Here is a 17458-nt window from a genome sequence, read left to right on the forward strand (position 1 = left end):
ACTGCTCTTGAGACAGTGCAGTCCAACAGAGGGATTGAAATGGAGATATTCTCGTACATTTGTGCCCCTATCCCACTCAGCAGCAGTCCACTCAAGTGGTGGAAAGAGAATGCATATGCCTACCCCATACTTGCCCCTCTTGCTGAAGACTAAGGTAATTATTTTACTGAACGAACGTGCATCTGTGTCTGTGTGTGCGAGCCAGCCATTACGTATTTTCACTTTACTGACTGATTAGCCTACAAACATTACAAACTAAACATTGCGCTGTGCACTTTGCACTGTTTATTTTATTCTTTCTCCGTGTTGTGTGTGTATGTGTGTACCTGTGTGCCCACGCACGGCCCCGTGCATGCGCGTGCCTCCGTGCCATCAGCCAAAACTATGCTCCATCCTCTCATTTTGCATCTCCTCTAATATACTGTTTTTGATTTCTTATTCCTCTATACATAACACATCCCCAGGTATGGACTAGTATATATGGCCTATGGTTTTGGCAGTAGGTCTGCTCTGTTTTGGATACCAGCTGATTTAGTTTGAAGTTAGTTTACTGTTAGAAGATATGAGTTAACTTTTAAGTATAATGTAACCTGTAAGGGGTATGTGTTGGACTCAGATGCAGCACACAGGCACAGAGCGACGTTTAGTAATGACCTTTATTTATGCACAGAGTAAAGAGGAACTTGAGCTAATAAAGATATTAAGGTAACAGTTTAGTCTCGGGGCTCAGAGCCCACACATCATCTCTAGGTTCAGTGGCCAGGGAACGAACCGGACCAAACACAAGGACAAGAACAAGGACATGAGTCCTTGGACCCAAACAGTTCAGTCCGCTAGCTGGCAGAGGTAATAAAAAAGGGGCTAACTGATAGCGTGGCTGAGAAGGCAAGGGGGCCAGAACCAGAAGAGCAGCCCAGCGAAGCAGCAGAGCCAACGAGGGATGAGCAGCAGGGAAGTAGAAGCCAGGCGACAGATCAAGGAGCCGACAGGTAGGTGAAAGGAGAACATGCACACAAGGCAGCGTGTGGCATCTCACAGATAATCTCTAAGCTGCAGCAGGCAACTGGCAAGCAAGTGGGAACACTCACACTGAAACGTTGTCGCAGGAAAACACCACACAGCCACAGGCAGACGGAAACCAGAGACGCTAAGGCAGAACTTGTGGTCGGGGACAGAAGGCTGGTGAGTTTACCGGGAAACAGACAATGTAGGCAGGTCAGAGGCAGGCAGGGTCGGAAACTGGCGATCAGGTAGGTAGGGAGTGCTGGAAAGTCTTGCATGTGGGTGAAGAACAATCTAGCAAAGAGTGTGTGTGCTGGAGAGGCTTAAAGGAGAAGTCCGGTATTTTGCACTTTGAGCCCCATTTCTGGGTTGTTTATGATGAAATAGAGTGGCTAAGACCAAAATAGTGACCATTGCTCCTCTTCTGAGAATTTGGCTTTCCCCTGCCTGGCTTAACACTGCTGCCTATGGCAATGTGTAAATCTGTCCTAAAACCACCCTAAACATTTATTTTCAAAGCCATGAAACTCACAGAGTGGTCAGTGGTGTTCGTTGATGTTTTGACATAAAAATCGTAGCAAACTGTGGTTTCCATCCGTGTTTTCGCTATACATCTCGATTGTGGAACTATTTTTTCAGCTGCCTCACACCCGTGTGTAAACTTCTGCTTGACTGTTCATTTGACCTTGAAGTGTTATACACTCCAGCCCACTTGATGGCGATAATGCTCCTTTACGTGGGTGCTGCCAACTGGCAGGAAACCATTGCAATGTAATGGAACACATAAAAGAAGCAAAAGAAGAAGGTTGGCGTTGTGTCCAAAGGCATCGTACTGCGAAGGTTGTTTACAAGCGAGTAATAATGGGCAAGTTTTGTGTGGTCAGCGACTGCAGGAAAATTCCTCCGAAGACTTCCCTTCCAAGACCCCGAGAGACTAAAATCATGGCTTTTATTCCTTGGTTTGGACACACCTATAAATGTTCCCCGGGAAGCTGACCACCGTGTTTGTGCATTGCACTGTCTAGACTTTCTACATCTGACTCGAACGGATCCAAAATAGCTGTTGTATTGTTGCTGCTTGATAAGTAGGTCCAGCTACTTCATCACATAACTTTAACAGGAAGTTAGACTACACTTCATTGACCCACAATAGCGTTTTTATTCACAACGTCACACAATGAATGTGGTGATAGTGTAGCCATCAAGCTGACAGGACTCCTGGGTGGGGGTAAGCCAGTGAAGTACTTCACTGTATGTGTGAGTAAACACATTCTAACCTGGCAGTGTCCAGGTAGGGGCCACCTATCTTGACAATGAATTTCTGTTATAATTCCCTGTTAGATCACCCAGGAAAAGTGTAACAACAATGTTTCAGTAGCCTTATTCAACGTTGAATTGGCACTGTCATTGTCATTTGATTTATGAACTCCAGATTTAGCAACATTGCACATAGACTTTCATTATCACCAAAACAACATCACCAGTTGATTAGTAATATTGATGAGATATTAAAGTTTTGTGACTTAATTGTGTTACAGGCTGTTGGTGAGGCAGAACCTTCTATTTTGAAAGCTCTACAGTCAACTCCTGTCAAGGACAGGCCTTCCTCCTCCAGTGACGTCAGTTTGTGTTGGCTCCTTATCAGTCCACAGCCACAGCCTTACCAATCCACAAAATCATCAAAGAAATCCTTATCTGGCAGTTACCTTGCCTTCCCTGCCATATGGGAGACACCATCCCTAAGTGCAAGCTATTTCTGTACTTTTCAGTACTTATGATACAACTAGAAAATGCATTTCCTGCGGAAAATGCGCATGGATGCTGAATGCTGAAATGAAGGAGAGTTCTGAAATGCTGAAAATGCAGAAATATATCAAACACATTGCTACTTCTACTAGTAGTAGTGGTACTGCTTCTACTATTTATCCTGTACATTTTTTGATTACTTACTACTTCTACATACCTTTTGCTACATAAACCATTCAAATGTCAAAACATTCAGCTCAGAGGTTTCTGTCAATATGTTCGATATTTTTGTATTTTCAACATTTTCTTTCATTTCAGCATTCAGCATCCACCAATTTTTCCGCAGGAAATGAATTTTCTAGTTAATGTTGTTGTTGTTGTTCAATTTCAATTCAATTTTATTTATAAAGCCCAATATCACAAATCACAATTTGCCTCACAGGGCTTTACAGCATACGACATCCCTCTGTCCTTAGGACCCTCACAGCGGATAAGGAAAAACTCCCCCCAAAAAAACTCTAACGGGGGAAAAAAATGGTAGAAACCTCAGGAAGAGCAACTGAGGAGGTTGTTGTTGCTGTTGTGGTGGTTGTTGTTGTTGTTGTTGTTGTTGTTGTTAAATTCAAATGTTCAACAGCCAGACAATTATCCAACTGAGATGTCTGAAATGGATGGCAGCATGTCTTCAGTCATGGAGGACGACCCAAAAGACATGAGCTTTAGCCTCAGTCAGCAGTCAGCGTCAAGTACCACCTCCAATTCAATGTCAAGTCACTCAGAAACTGTGATGAAAGAAAATGGATTGTGAACGAGTTGAGCCTCATGAGACTGTTCAGAACCTGTCATAAGTGTGGTGTACCCATCTCTGACAAAAGAATCATAACATCTGGCAGCCAAATAAAGGTGGAATGGACATGTATGAACAATCATCATGACAAGTGGGCATCATGTCCTGATGCAAGAGAAATGGGGCAGAATAACCTGCTCGTATCTGCTGTAACACTTCACTGGAACTACATTTACAGAAGTACATGAGTGGGCCAGACTGCTAAACCTACAACTCATCAAGAAATCGCAATACTATTCCATTCAGTCAGACAACCTCATTCCTGTAATACATTTTACATACAAGGACCATCAACAAAACCTCATGAGGTGGCTTTTGAAAGAAAAGGCTGAAGGCAAGTCAACTGAGATATGTGAGGATGCCAGGTCTTTTTTGTGTTTTTCTGTTTCATGGTAATTTTTTTTTTCTTGTAATACAATGACATGAAAGCATAGATTATTACAATGTATGTTAGAAGTGAATTCCTGTGTAGTAAAGAGGAATATCACACTAACACTTTGCCCTATTACATTTTCCAGGCTACAGCTGCAAGTATTCAACATATTCATTTCAGCTTGACTCTCCTGAAGAAGTCATTCATTTTGAATTGTTACAGGTAGGCCTAAAATATTTTTGTTGTTCTAGTTATAAAACCATACTGGTCGACTGAAGTCGATGGAAAAACATAATCCAGAATTTGTTTTCCCGTACCTTGTAGGATCAAAGAGGATTGGGTTGAGCATTAAGCCATGTAGAAATCTACTGCTCATTCCTTATTCTTCTCTCTTTTCAATGTGTAGGTCAAGCTAGCAGTGAAGCTAGCAGTTCAGTCGCCATGGAGTCCCAAGGTTTTAGGAGGGGTCTAAACAAGCTCGTCTTTACTGAAGGACTGGACACAGACCTCATCCCCACAGACCGGGCCCCATCAATAAGAAAAATAATGAGGGAGAAATTCCAAAATATCCACCACGAATTCGATCCTTGGCATGTTTCAGAAGGTAATTAGTTTTATCAAACCAATTTGTATTGTGGCTGACACAATTACCATTGTCAAATCAAGATTAAAAACCTCACTTTTTTGTAAATATTTTGCTGACCTGTGCTAAAACTTCCTTACATTAGGACAGCACGTTGCACTGGGAAGGAGAGCCTTTATATTTGCCACACACACACTTCAATCAATCAATCAATCAATCAATCAATCAATCAATCAATCAATCAATCAATTTTATTTATAAAGCCCAATATCACAAATCACAATTTGCCTCACAGGGCTTTACAGCATACGACATCCAGAGGGACACTCACAGCAGATAAGGAAAAACTCCCCAAAAAAAACCCCAGGAAGAGCAACTGAGGAGGGATCCCTCTTTCAGGAAGGACAGACGAGCAATAGATGTCGTACAGAACAGATCAACATAATAAATTAACAGTAAACTGTATGACACAATGAGACAGAGAGAGAGAGAGACAGAGACAGAGAGAGATGCAGGACAGACGGTAATGACAGTAGCTTACAACAACATTAATGAAAGTAATAATATTATAATTAATAATAATTTATTAATATCTGATAGTATACATGTGTGACAATAATCATATGTGTATAATAACAGTAGAAGTATGACTATTGATAACAGCAGCAGCAGGAGGCATCTGGCAGGACCACGGCAGCAGCACAACCACACACGTCACACTATCCAGGCACCGCTGCAATACAAGTTAACCTGAGAGACAGTGGAGCACAAAGGCTCCGGACCTGCATTTCTTAAACCTATGTCTGTGTTTCGTTCTGATTGTACACAGGCATGAAAAAGAAACTTGTATTATTCGCCAAAAAAAGGGACAACCAGGATCTGCGGGGCTGGCTTTGCTCGATCCTCAATCATTTTTGGTTCGCATGCTCATCTTGCGGTGGGAGTGCAGAGGTAATTACCCCAGTATATTGACGGCATGGAAGATATGCATAGATAACATATAAACACCAAAATGCAGTCACAAGACAATCTGACAGTCTTACATGTAATCTTAAAATATAATCTTTTCTGTAGGAACTGAAATAATGGTGGACCTCACTACTACACCACATCTGTGGGGAGCACACATGAGAGCAAGACGGCAAAAAGTGAGCATGCCCTCACCCTGCCCTAAGCCCAGATGAGGAAAAGCAGAAGCAATGGCTCCACCCAGATTCCAAAGCGGTCAAGGGTCTACAGTCAATTGTCAAAGATAAAAGACTTCTGAAAGACCTTGAGCAGATGACTCACTTTAAACATACTGGTACATAGCCTTATGAAGCACATCTATGCAAAATCACACAAGCATGTTAGACATGTTATTGTTACAAGGCTTTGTTCACCTAGGTAATAGCTCTCACTATCTAATAAATGACTTTCATTTACAGGTTCTTTGGAGGTGTACCACAATGTTATGCTGAAGTATTTGCCTAAACAACTGCATTTTGGTTACAATACCATGGTAGCCCGAACACAACTAGCCATCCTGGACAACAACTACAATATAGGCAGAGAGCAGGCAGTGACTTCACAAGGTATTGTGAGAGATTGTAAAAGTGGACCTTTAATACTTTTTCCAATTCTGTTAATGTAATAATAAATAACTAATGTTCTCTGTTTACAGGGACTCCAAGATTCAGTCTGTCATTGACTAAACAGAGCAAGGAATGGGTGGCAAAGAAAATCTATGAGCCTACAAGTCAGTACTTCACCAACCACCTGGTGGAACATGTGTTGGAGAGAGGGGAGGAAAAAACCGAGAAGACACTGCATATTCAGCAGCCTACAAACATTGCCAGTAAGCAAAGACCCCCCAGGGAAGAAGTAATAAGAAAGCTCTATATGCCACCAGTTGGTATTGTCTGAAAGTAACATGGATATTGCATAGATTCTGCATCAGTAAACAGTGATGACAAGGTAGCAGGGAATAACAGAATGTTTGTTTTCAAGGGGCTGCTGCTATAGCCTAGCCTATGTAGCCTATGTGTATTTAGCCCAAACATATGCTATGACTTGGACGGACTTCTGAAATTGAAATTCATTACATCAAAGAGCAAAAAGGTTATATAGCCTACCTCTCCGACAGCTGCCCATTCAATCCCTCGGGTGTGGGATGCTTTTTCCAGTTTATTTTAGGGACGTAAAAAAAAGTCTCCAGAACAGGTCTATTTATCAGCTGGCAAACACTGCTGTCCGTGATACAGGCCGGTGACACATCAGTCTCGTCAATGCAGACATTCAGATTTGCCATCTCCGCAGTGACTATGAGGTCCCATTCGGCACAGCACCTACTCTCTTCCTCTGTGGGCATCTGTCTGCACTTTCCACAGAAACACCACCAAGTGCCAGTGACTCTGAGGACAGCTCCGGCTTCAGCTGAGCCGCTCTGGGCTTCAGACGGCTCTGCAGCCCTGGCCTCCATCTCCATCTCCATCTCTCTTTGACGAAGTTCCTCCTCGGTAAACTCCGGTTCTAATCGGTAACCACAGCCATCAAAATCAATTTCAAATGCGTCATCATCCAGAATCCACCTTTCAAAATCCTTTATGCAGTTGTTTAAACTTATTACAAAACTTTTTTGTTTATTCTCGTTCTTCCTCCAGGAGCGCACAAAGCACTGTCGAGCTGGCACTTTCACTGAGCTAAAAGACTACAACTACAGCCTTGATGTAAACAACCCCCTTTCCATTTCCGGCGGCGGATTACTACCAACGGACAATGAGGCTTCTATAGAAAACCAATGGGGTCAAATAAATCATCACGAAAACGACAGTTTGCTACGATTTTTATGTCACAACATCAACGAACACCACTGACCACTCGGTGAGTTTCATGGCTTTGAAAACGAACGTTTAGGGTGGTTTTAGGACAGATTCACACATGGCCATAGGCAGCAGTGTTAAGCCAGGCAGGGGAAAGCCAAATTCTCAGAAGAGGAGCAATGGTCACTATTTTGGTCTTGGCCACTCTATTTCATCATAAATATATATATATATTTTTTTAAATAATTTAAGAACTATGCCGAATGCGATTTTTATAACCATCTGTACCCCTCCAGTGTAAGTACGTAGATTTATTTTGAAATAAATCATCATTATCATCACCATCATCATCTTCACCATCAACATCTGTAATTGCTTATCCTGGTACAGGGTCGCGAGGCAGGGCAGGAGCCTATCCCAGCTGACATTGGGCGGGAGGCAGGTACACCCTGGACAGATCACCAGACTATCACAGGGCTGACACATGAAGAGACAACCATTCACACTTTCATTCACACCTAAAGCCTAGTTCTGTAATGTTCTCTTTAGCTGTTAGTGTGTTTGTGTTAAATTCCTGTTTTATTTTGAAATCCTGTTGTTTTTGGTTGATGTCTAGTTTTACTTCCTGTCTTTGTTCTTTTCCCGCCTTTTGATCACTCACCTGTTACTGATTTGTAATCACCTTCACCTGTGTATACAGTATATACCATGTGTTTTCACCAGCCCTCTGCCAGATTACCATTGTCTCCCAGTGTTCATGCTTTCCAGCCCTGTGGATCTAGTTTTGTTTGCCTGTTTTTTTGGACTTTGAAGACTTTTGGAATGTTACTCTTGGAATTGCCTTCCTTTGGATTCTGCTTGAATTTTTGAGTAAAGAACTTTGACTTTCTGCATTTTTTTTGTCCTGGGTTTCTTTTCTCTGCATCTGAGTCTTTTCTTCTGAAACGTGTCAAGTTCACATTACACAATTTTCACCCTGATTTTGTCGCAGAGACTATCATAATCTTTTGAGTGTTCATACCTGGCGACGTGTGTTTCTGTCAAGGAGTCTCGCCAACTGCGTTACAACCTGTGTGTGCACACCACAAGATTTCTCCACCGAGCCCTCGCCGACAGTGCCCCAGATAATGCGGTGACGACACCAAACTACGTTTTTTAACTTGGAGACGACACATCGTAAAGGCATGGATATTCTTCCCAGTGTTGAATCAGATCTGCCTTCAGGGCCTGGGTCCAAACACAATGCGCTCCCCGTGATCCTGTGGACACCACCATTGTTGTTGTTGCTTGCCGGCTTGCTGGCTTGCCAGTGTTGCCAGATCTTGAGAGAAAAACAAGCAACCAGGGCTATGGAAATAAGCCCAAAAGAAGCGACGGATATATATAGAGAAAGGCAATGTTTAGAGAGCAAGTCCAAATAAGCAACTACACTTTAGAAACAAGCCCAAAAAAATGCAACGCATGACTACCAATATTTGTAAGCGACTTTACAAAAAAACAAGCCCAAAGTCACGGCTAATAAGCGGACCTGGCACCTGTCCTCCTCACATTTCTTCTGTCCTCCTGCGTGCCGACGTGGGACGTATCCCGCCTCTCATTGGCTGATGCTCTTTGTCAGTCGTGTCACACTTCCCCAGTTTTCTAGCATGCCAGATATCCAGTCACAGACGAGGGGGTGACTTGCTGGTAGGCTTGTTCACACATGAGGACTCGTCGTGGCTGAAGGTGGCTCTCAAGATCCTCTGCAACGTCAAAATCGTGGTGAAAATCATGTAATGTGAACTAGGCTTAACCTGCATGTCTTTGGACTGTGGGAGGAAGCTGGAGAACCTGTAGAAAATCAACACTGACACAGGGGGAAGGGCCAGAAGGATAGAAGAGCCAGCCTGCTGGCGGATTCTAACTTGGAATCCTTTTGCTGTGAGGCGACAGTGCTAAGCAATGCACCACTGTACTACATCCCGTAATATCAGAGTAGTTACCCATTAGTTAAAAAAATACCTTCAGCACAAATTCTCTTAAGTTGCCAGACTGTTACCTCCTTCTCCCCAAACTTCACATCCTGTTACATTGTTCCTACATTATGTATCGGTACTAGGGATGTCAATGGTTAACTGTTAATCGGTTAACAGCAGTTCAAGGCTGGATTAAAAGGCTTCTGAAAGGGATACAATTGCACCAGAGCCCTTGTTGGAACAGCATGACACTTAGTTAATGTTAGCTTCTGGCAAAAAGTCAATGCAGCGGTCCAGAGATATTAACGTTTGTAAGATTATGTCCTATATGACGTGGTGGACCCCAGAGTTAACTTCTACGATGTCCAGTTTGTCAGATGTTTCTCATTAATTCACACATTCTTGCACGCAGCTCAGCTGGAAAAGCTCCACTTCAGCAGCACGTGGTTTCAGATAATGTGACATTAGATATCACATTAATGTTTCACCTGCCCGATCCGAAAAATATATAAGGCATTTCACTGGCCTAAACAAAGAGGCAAGCGTTCATGTTGAGCCCCAATGCCTCTTGTGTTTTATGTCATTTGGTCATGTCTTTCTTTTTTACTCTTAAAAGTGAACGATTTAGTCACCAGTTAATGGCTGTCAGGCTGTCAAAAGCAAAAGTAACTGAAACTGACATCCCGTATCGGTACGTACTGTACTGGTACACTGTTAGAATGTACAAATAATTACACTTTCAGTTGGGAAGAATTGCAGGTTGTAATCTAAAGTGTTACCATTCTTATTTGAAGGAACACATGTAGGCCTGCACTGCAATGAAGTGATGCACAGGAAAGAGTATATTCCAATACATACCATAGATCATAATGGGTGGCTAGCTATACTTAAAAGAGGGGGTACAAGAGGGGCTGTAGTCCTTGCAGTGTGTTAATGTGCAGCTTTTTGGCCAAGACACAGTAATGTCAGGTGACGCAGCAGGGGGCTTTCGTTGCCGCTAATTCTCTGAAACTGGTTTGGTGTGCCTGGGCCTTTATTCAGACTGTGTGACAGACACAGACACCTGTTTGGGACTCTGAGACAAAGTCTAGGGAAGTGGCTAGTTATTGCTCTTTGGTGGAGATGGAAAACTGAAACTAACAAAAACACTGATCAGGAATAAATCTCACTGCTGTGTGGCTTATTGTCCATTCAAATGTAACCCCCCCACAGACAGAGGATCTATACAATCAGCACAGTTTCAAGGTCCAAGATGAGTGTCACCAATTCAGTATCTGATCAAATGTCAATATTATGATATTAAAATGAAGTTTACCTTTGGCCTTTTGGATATAAAATGCCATCACTTCATCATTTTATCCTATTAGACATTTGTGTGAAGTTTCGCCGTAATTAGCATATGAATTTTTGAGTTGTGGCCAAAAACATGTATTGTGAGATCACAGTGACCTTGAACTTTGACCACAAAATTCTTGTCAGTTTATTCTTTAGTCCAAATGGATGTTTGTGCCAAATTTTAAGAATTTCCCTAAAGGTATTCTTGAGATACCGTGTTCATGAGAATGAGAAAGATGAAGTGACACTGACATTGATCTTTGACCTATGACCACCAAAATCTAATCAGTTCATCTTTGAATCCAACTGGATGTTTGTGCCAAATTTGAAGTAATTCCCTTGTTAGTATGTATTTTTACATCCTCACTGACCAGTGGCTACTTGGTCAAGACCCCCTGAGGACCATGTTCTGTCAGGACAGCTGTCATGGCATCAGAAGTACTAGATGGACAAATCAGACTAATTTTAGTTGGCCCAAGGCCAACTTAAATTTGGCAAAGTACCATTTAGGTAACATCACTCATACTACTATCCTAGTATATAAGCTGTGTCTCTCTCTGTTCACATCATCACATAGCTTCTGCATGTAGCCATTGTTGATCCGAGCTCGTAATAAACGTGCATTAAGAAAGAACTCCGTGATCGGTCTCATCCTTGAACTTTCCAGATGATTGCAGAAACACCTACTCTCATCCCTCAAGCTGTTTTTGACACATTCTGTTCATGAGAATGAGATGGATGCAAGGTCACACTGACCTTGACCTCTAACCTGTGACCACCAAAATCTAAAAACTTCATCGTTGAGTTCAAGCGAATGTTAGTGTTCATAAATGTACGCGTTTTTGAGATATCACTTTCACAAGAATGGGACGTACTTACGTATGGGCTGACAACCCAAAAACATAATGCCTCTAGCCACAGCTATTGCTGGCAGGGAGACATAATACAAGAAAACTTCTTTAGTTAGGATGGGAAATGTCATTTTTATTCATAAACTACCTATGAAACAGCCAGAGAGAACTCTTTTGATCCAAACTAGCTTGAATGTTTAGAGAGAGGAATGTTGCAAGATCAAAAAGTGGTGATGTAAAAAACATGTTTATTTGCCAAAGTCTAATAGTAGAGTTAGAGCTGCTCCTCTCGCTCCATCACTCAGGCACCTATGTACATTACAGTGATTACAACCCTGAGGATCTCTGAGCTGCTATCACCATCAGAGTGACAGTCATTAAAAAAAAGCCTTCTGAAGGTGAAAATGTGATAGGTAAAGTCGATTTTTCAAATTGAGGGGTAACATAATTTTTGGAGATTTATGCCACTGAGCTGGAGCACTTTACAGCCTTGGTTTGCTAACTAGCTTTTATTTTTCTTTAGACTCAGATAAGCCATTACCAGATGTGTTACTGTACATCAGTAGGGAGTACACATAGAGGAATGATGCATCGACAACCAGAAACTCAACAAGATGACTATACTCCACCCCCAGTCCTGCTTATGCTGTGCGACTGTGTGCAATACAAGGTCAGAGATTTTCTGTGTTTGTGTTGGTGTGCAGGTGTGAAAACAAGACAGTCAGTTCACTACACAATTAATCAAAGTCTATGTACAGACCCACTAAATGTTGAGGAGTAATGATGAGTGGGCTGTTTCCATACAGGTCAGCAAGCTTGTCTGGTAGGTGACAAGTTATGTGCTCTGTTTTGCTTTGGTTCTATTTGTCTGCACAATGTGATGTGGATGTATTCTCACCTACAACCTGGTCTGTCTCAGTTTGAACAGAACCTATGGTTCTATTTGTCTGCATGGTGTGAGGTGGATGTATTCTCACCTGTACTGCCTGGTCTCTCTCAGTTTGAACAGAACGTAGTAAGACAGTCAAGTCCTGCAGATCTTGTTCTTTCTCCTTCAGCTCTGCTTTAACCTTAAAGAGACCAACATTAAATGTTATTATTATTCATATCATTATCAGCCTTGACCTTTAAACCAGCAATGAGACAAAGGTGAATCCATTTCTATTTCAAGACCGTGACAAAGATCAGTGCACTTACTGCCCAAACAGGTGGCAGAATATAAATTATTATCACTATTAATGAGTGGCAAGGCTGGTGTTTGTCAGCTCATACCTATTGTTGGTGCTAAATTCTCCATCTGGAGTCACAAATGAGGCATTGACAGTCTGGTCAAAAATTAAAACAAATATCGCAAAAATTTGAAAGGAACTGGCGATTAACCAAACTGGAAGAATCTCATTTAATCTGGGAAGACAGTCTCAAAGCGTATAAGAGGGCCCTTCGCAATGCCAGAGCAAATGATTACTCAGCATTAACAGAAGAAAATAAGAACAACCCCAGGTTTCTTTTCGGCACTGTAGCCAGGCTGACAGAGTGTCACAGCTCTATTGAGCCTTGTATTCCTTTAGCCCTTAGCAGTAATGACTTTATGAGCTTTTTAATGACAAAAACTATTAGATGCAAAATTCATGACCTCGAACGGAACCAATCAGCCCTCAAACACAGCTGTAAGACCTAATATATATTTAGGTAGCTTCTCCCCGATTTCTCTTCAACAATTGACCCCAATGATTTCTTCATCTAAATCATCAACATCTCTCTTAGACCCCATTCCAACTAGGCTACTTAAGGAAATTTTACCTTTAGCTAACACTCACCTATTAGACATGACCAATATATAAACCACAATCATTTAATGTAGCTGTAAATAAACCTCTTCTAAAAAAGCTCCTCCAAGAATCGTCATCTTAACGTGGTGGAGGGGTTTGAGTGTCCCTGTGAACCTGGGAGCTGTGAGGTTCACAACAATGAGGGAGGCTGTCAGGCTGAAGAAGGAGGCCTTTCGAGTCTGGCTGGCCCAGGGGTCTCCTGAAGCAGCAGACAGGTACCGGTTGGCCAGAAGGGCTGCAGCTGTGGTGGTCGCTGAAGCAAAAACCCAGGTGTGGGAGGAGTTCGGGGAGGCTATGGAGAAGGACTTTCGGTTGGCCTGAAGGAAGTTCTGGCAGACCGTGCACTGACTCAGGAATGGAAAGCAGGGCTTGTCTCAGGCTGTGAGAGGGAGAACTGCTGACCCGAACTGGGGACATCGTCGAGCGGTGGAAGGAGCACTTTGATGACCTCCTGAACCTGGCCATCATGTCCACTGTGCCAGTGACGTGCCGGATGTGGATGAGATTCGCCCTGAGATGCTGAAGGCTCTGGGCACTGTGGGGCTGTCTTGGCTGACACGCCTTTTCAGTTTTGCTTGGAGGTCGGCTATGGTGCCTGCAGAGTGGCAGACCAGGGTGGTGGTCCCAAGTCCCAATCTTCAAAAAAGGGGACTGGAGGGTGTGCTCCAACTATCGGGGTATCACACTGCTCAGCCTCCCAGGTAAAGTTTACTCCAGGGTGCTGGAAAGGAGGCTCAGACCGATTGTCGAACCTCAGATTCAGGAGGAGCAACGCGGATTCCGTCCTGGCTGTGGAACAATTCAATTCAATTCAATTCAATTTTATTTATAAAGCCCAATATCACAAATCACAATTTGCCTCACAGGGCTTTACAGCATATGACATCCCTCTGTCCTTATGACCCTCGCAGCGGATAAGGAAAAACTCCCCAAAAAAAAACCTTTAACGGGGGAAAAAAACGGTAGAAACCTCAGGAAGAGCAACTGAGGAGGGATCCCTCTTCCAGGACGGACAGACGTGCAATAGATGTCGTACAGAACAGATCAGCATAACAAATTAACAGTAATCCACATGACACAATGAGAGAGAGAAAGAGAGAGAGAGAGAGAGAGAGAGAGAGAGAGAGAGAGAGAGAGATGCAGGTAATGACAGTAGCTTACAACAACATTATTAAAAGTAATAATATTATAGTTATAGTTCTGGCTACTGCGGTACAATATGTTGAAAGTATGTATTAATATCTGGCAGTATACAAGTGTGACAATAGTCATATGTGTATAATAACAGCAGAAGTATGACTAATGACTAATGATGGCAGCAGCAGCAGGAGGCATCTGGCAGGACCACGACAGCAGCACAACCACACACGTCATGCTGTCCAGGCACCGCTGCGATATGAGTTATGAGATATGATATGCGATATGAACAGTATGAAGCAGTTGGGATGAGAGTCAGCACCTCCAAGTCTGAGGCCATGGTTCTCTGTCGGAAACCAGTGGATTGCCCTGTCCGGGTTGGGGGAGAGTTACTGCCTCAAGCAAGGGAGTTCAAGTATCTTGGGATCTTGTTCACGAGTGAGGGTAGAATGGAGCGTGAGGTGGATCGGTGGGTCAGTGCGGCTTCTGCAGTGATGTGGGCGCTGCGCCAGTCCATCGTGGTGAAGAGGGAGCTGAGCCAGAAAGCAAAGCTTTCGATTGACTGGTCCATCTATGTCCCAACCCTCACCTATGGTCATGAACTCTGGGTAGGGACCGAAAGAATGAGATCCCGGATACAAGCGGTGGAAATGAGTTTCCTCCGTAGGGTGGCTGGGCTCAGCCTTAGAGATAGGGCGAGGAGCTCGGACATCTGGAGGGAGCTCAGTGTAGAGCTGCTGCTCCTTCGCGTCGAAAGGGGTCAGTTGAGGTGGTTCGGGCATCTGACTAGGATGCCTCCCGAGCGCCTTCCGTTGGAGGTGTCCCGGGCACGTCCCACTGGTAGGAGGCCCCGGGGCAGACCCAGAACACGCTGGAGGGATTACATACCTCGTCTGGCCTGGGAACGCCTCGGGGTCCCCCAGGAGGAGCTGGAAAGCGTTGCCGGGGAGAGGGATGTCCGGGATGTCAAGGGATGCCACGACCTGGCCCAAGATAAGCGGATGAAAATGGATGGATGGATGGATGGATAAAAAAGCCCACCCTGGATGCAGAGGTGTTAGCCAACTATAGACCAATTTCTAATCTTCCCTTTCTTTCAAAGATTCTTGAGAAAGTAGTCGCAGACCAGCTGTGTGACTTTCTCCGTGATAATAATTTATTTGAGGAATTTCAGTCAGGATTTAGAGTGCATCATAGCACTGAGACAGCACTAGTTAAAATTACAAATGATCCTCTGATTGCCTCAGACAAAGTACTCGTCTCTGTACTTGTTTTATTAGATCTTATTGCGGCATTTGACACAATTGACCATCAAATTCTGCCACAGCGACTGGAACATTTAATTGGCCTGAAAGGCTCTGCACGAAGCTGGTTTAAATTTTATTTATCTGATCGCTTTCAGTTCCTTCATGGTCATGATGAATCATCCTCACATACCAAAGTTTGTTTTGGAGTTCCGCAAGGTTCTGTGCTCGGACCAATCCTGTTTACTCTATATATGCTTCCTTTAGGTAACATCATTAGAAATCACTCTATAAATTTCCATTGTTATGCGGATGATACTCAGTTGTATTTATCAATGAAGCCAGAAGAAAGCAATCAATTAACTAAACTCCATAATTGCCTTAAAGACATAAAAACTTGGATGAGCACCAATTTCCTGATGTTAAATTCAGACAAAACTGAAGTTATTCTTCTTGGCCCCAAACACCTCAGAAACTCTTTATCTGATGATATAGTTTCTCTGGATGGCATTGCCTCTTGCACTACCGTAAGAAACCTCGGAGTAATATTTGACCAATATTTGTCTTTTAACACCAATTTAAAACAAACCTCATGGACTGCGTTTTTTCATCTGCGTAATATTGCGAAAATTAGGCCTATCCTGTCCCAAAAAGATGCAGAAAAATTGGTCCACGCTTTTCTTACCTCTAGGTTGGATAACTGTAATTCCCTATTATCAGGTAGCTCTAGTAAGTCTTTAAAAACTCTCCAGCTAATTCAGAACGCAGCGGCACATGTACCGACAGAACTAAGAAATGAGATCACATTTTTCCTGTTTTAGCTTCTTTGCACTGGCTTCCTTTTTGATAAAGCTTATACTGATGCAGCCACTTCAAATTTCTGTTTGGTCCATGGTGGAGCCCTGACCGATCTGTGACAGGCCCCTGTCGTCACCTGGTCGGGCTCATAGCTCTAATGAGATCCCCCGCAATGACGTAGAGAATACGGGGCCGACTGGTAACGCCCCTAAGTTTAATTTGTAGAAACCGGTTGCAATGGTCTGTCTATCCACCAGGAGGAGCAGTGAGTGTGGAAGCTGAAGCGGTTTACTGCGCCTTACTGCGCCTTATTACTTATTACTGTAATAGTGGGAGAGAGCTTCCCACACAGAGCATATTTAATGATTATCAGGCTACCATATCATAGGTCAAAAATATTATGCTTCAGCGTTTGTCCACTATCTGGCTGTAGAAGGCAATGAGTGAACTTAAAGCGATACTCCGGCATTAGGGGTGTAACAGTACACAAAAATCTCGGTTCGGTACGTACCTCGGTACACAAGTCACGGTTTGGTTTTTTCGGTACAGTAATGAAAAAAATATTAAAGATATTAAATATCTTTAACTTATTGGTAACCTTATTAAAACATACCACCACAGCAGTTAACTCTTTTTACATAATTTTTGAATGAAACAAATATATATAAAATCCTGCTTTTTCACATTGTTTGAATGAAAATAGAAATATAAAAGTGAAAAATAAAATCCTGCTGTTTTTTTTAACACATTTTTTGAATGAAAAATATAACAGTTTTACTCAATTAAAATAAAAAGTATAGTGCAGCTGGCCAGCTTTAAAGCCTGCTCAGATTCAGTTTCACTAGGAACTTACTTAGCTTTCCCACTTTGTTAAAGTGCAGTAAACAAAACATGTTTATATCTAAAATGCAGCTTAAACAATTTTACTCAACTCCAATGGCGTTGGTTATTTCTTTA

The 17458-nt window shown here is 42.8% G+C and overlaps 1 protein-coding gene across 8 annotated transcripts in view; it reads right to left on the reverse strand.

Annotated features, from left to right (window-relative positions):
* ccdc57 (coiled-coil domain containing 57) overlaps window positions 1-17458 on the reverse strand; it is a 148179-nt gene that overhangs the window by 53944 nt on the left and 76777 nt on the right. For all 8 annotated transcript variants that reach the window (XR_007448177.1, XM_049563881.1, XM_049563882.1 and 5 more), the window contains one exon: window positions 12471-12563. Coding sequence is in view for 7 of the 8 variants with exons in the window: in XM_049563881.1 (XP_049419838.1) it covers window positions 12471-12563 (93 nt within the window). In the remaining variant the exon portion in view is untranslated. The remainder of the gene's footprint in view (window positions 1-12470; window positions 12564-17458) is intronic.

This window comes from Epinephelus fuscoguttatus, linkage group LG20 (genome assembly GCF_011397635.1).
Source record: "Epinephelus fuscoguttatus linkage group LG20, E.fuscoguttatus.final_Chr_v1".
Classification (NCBI taxonomy): domain Eukaryota; kingdom Metazoa; phylum Chordata; class Actinopteri; order Perciformes; family Serranidae; genus Epinephelus; species Epinephelus fuscoguttatus.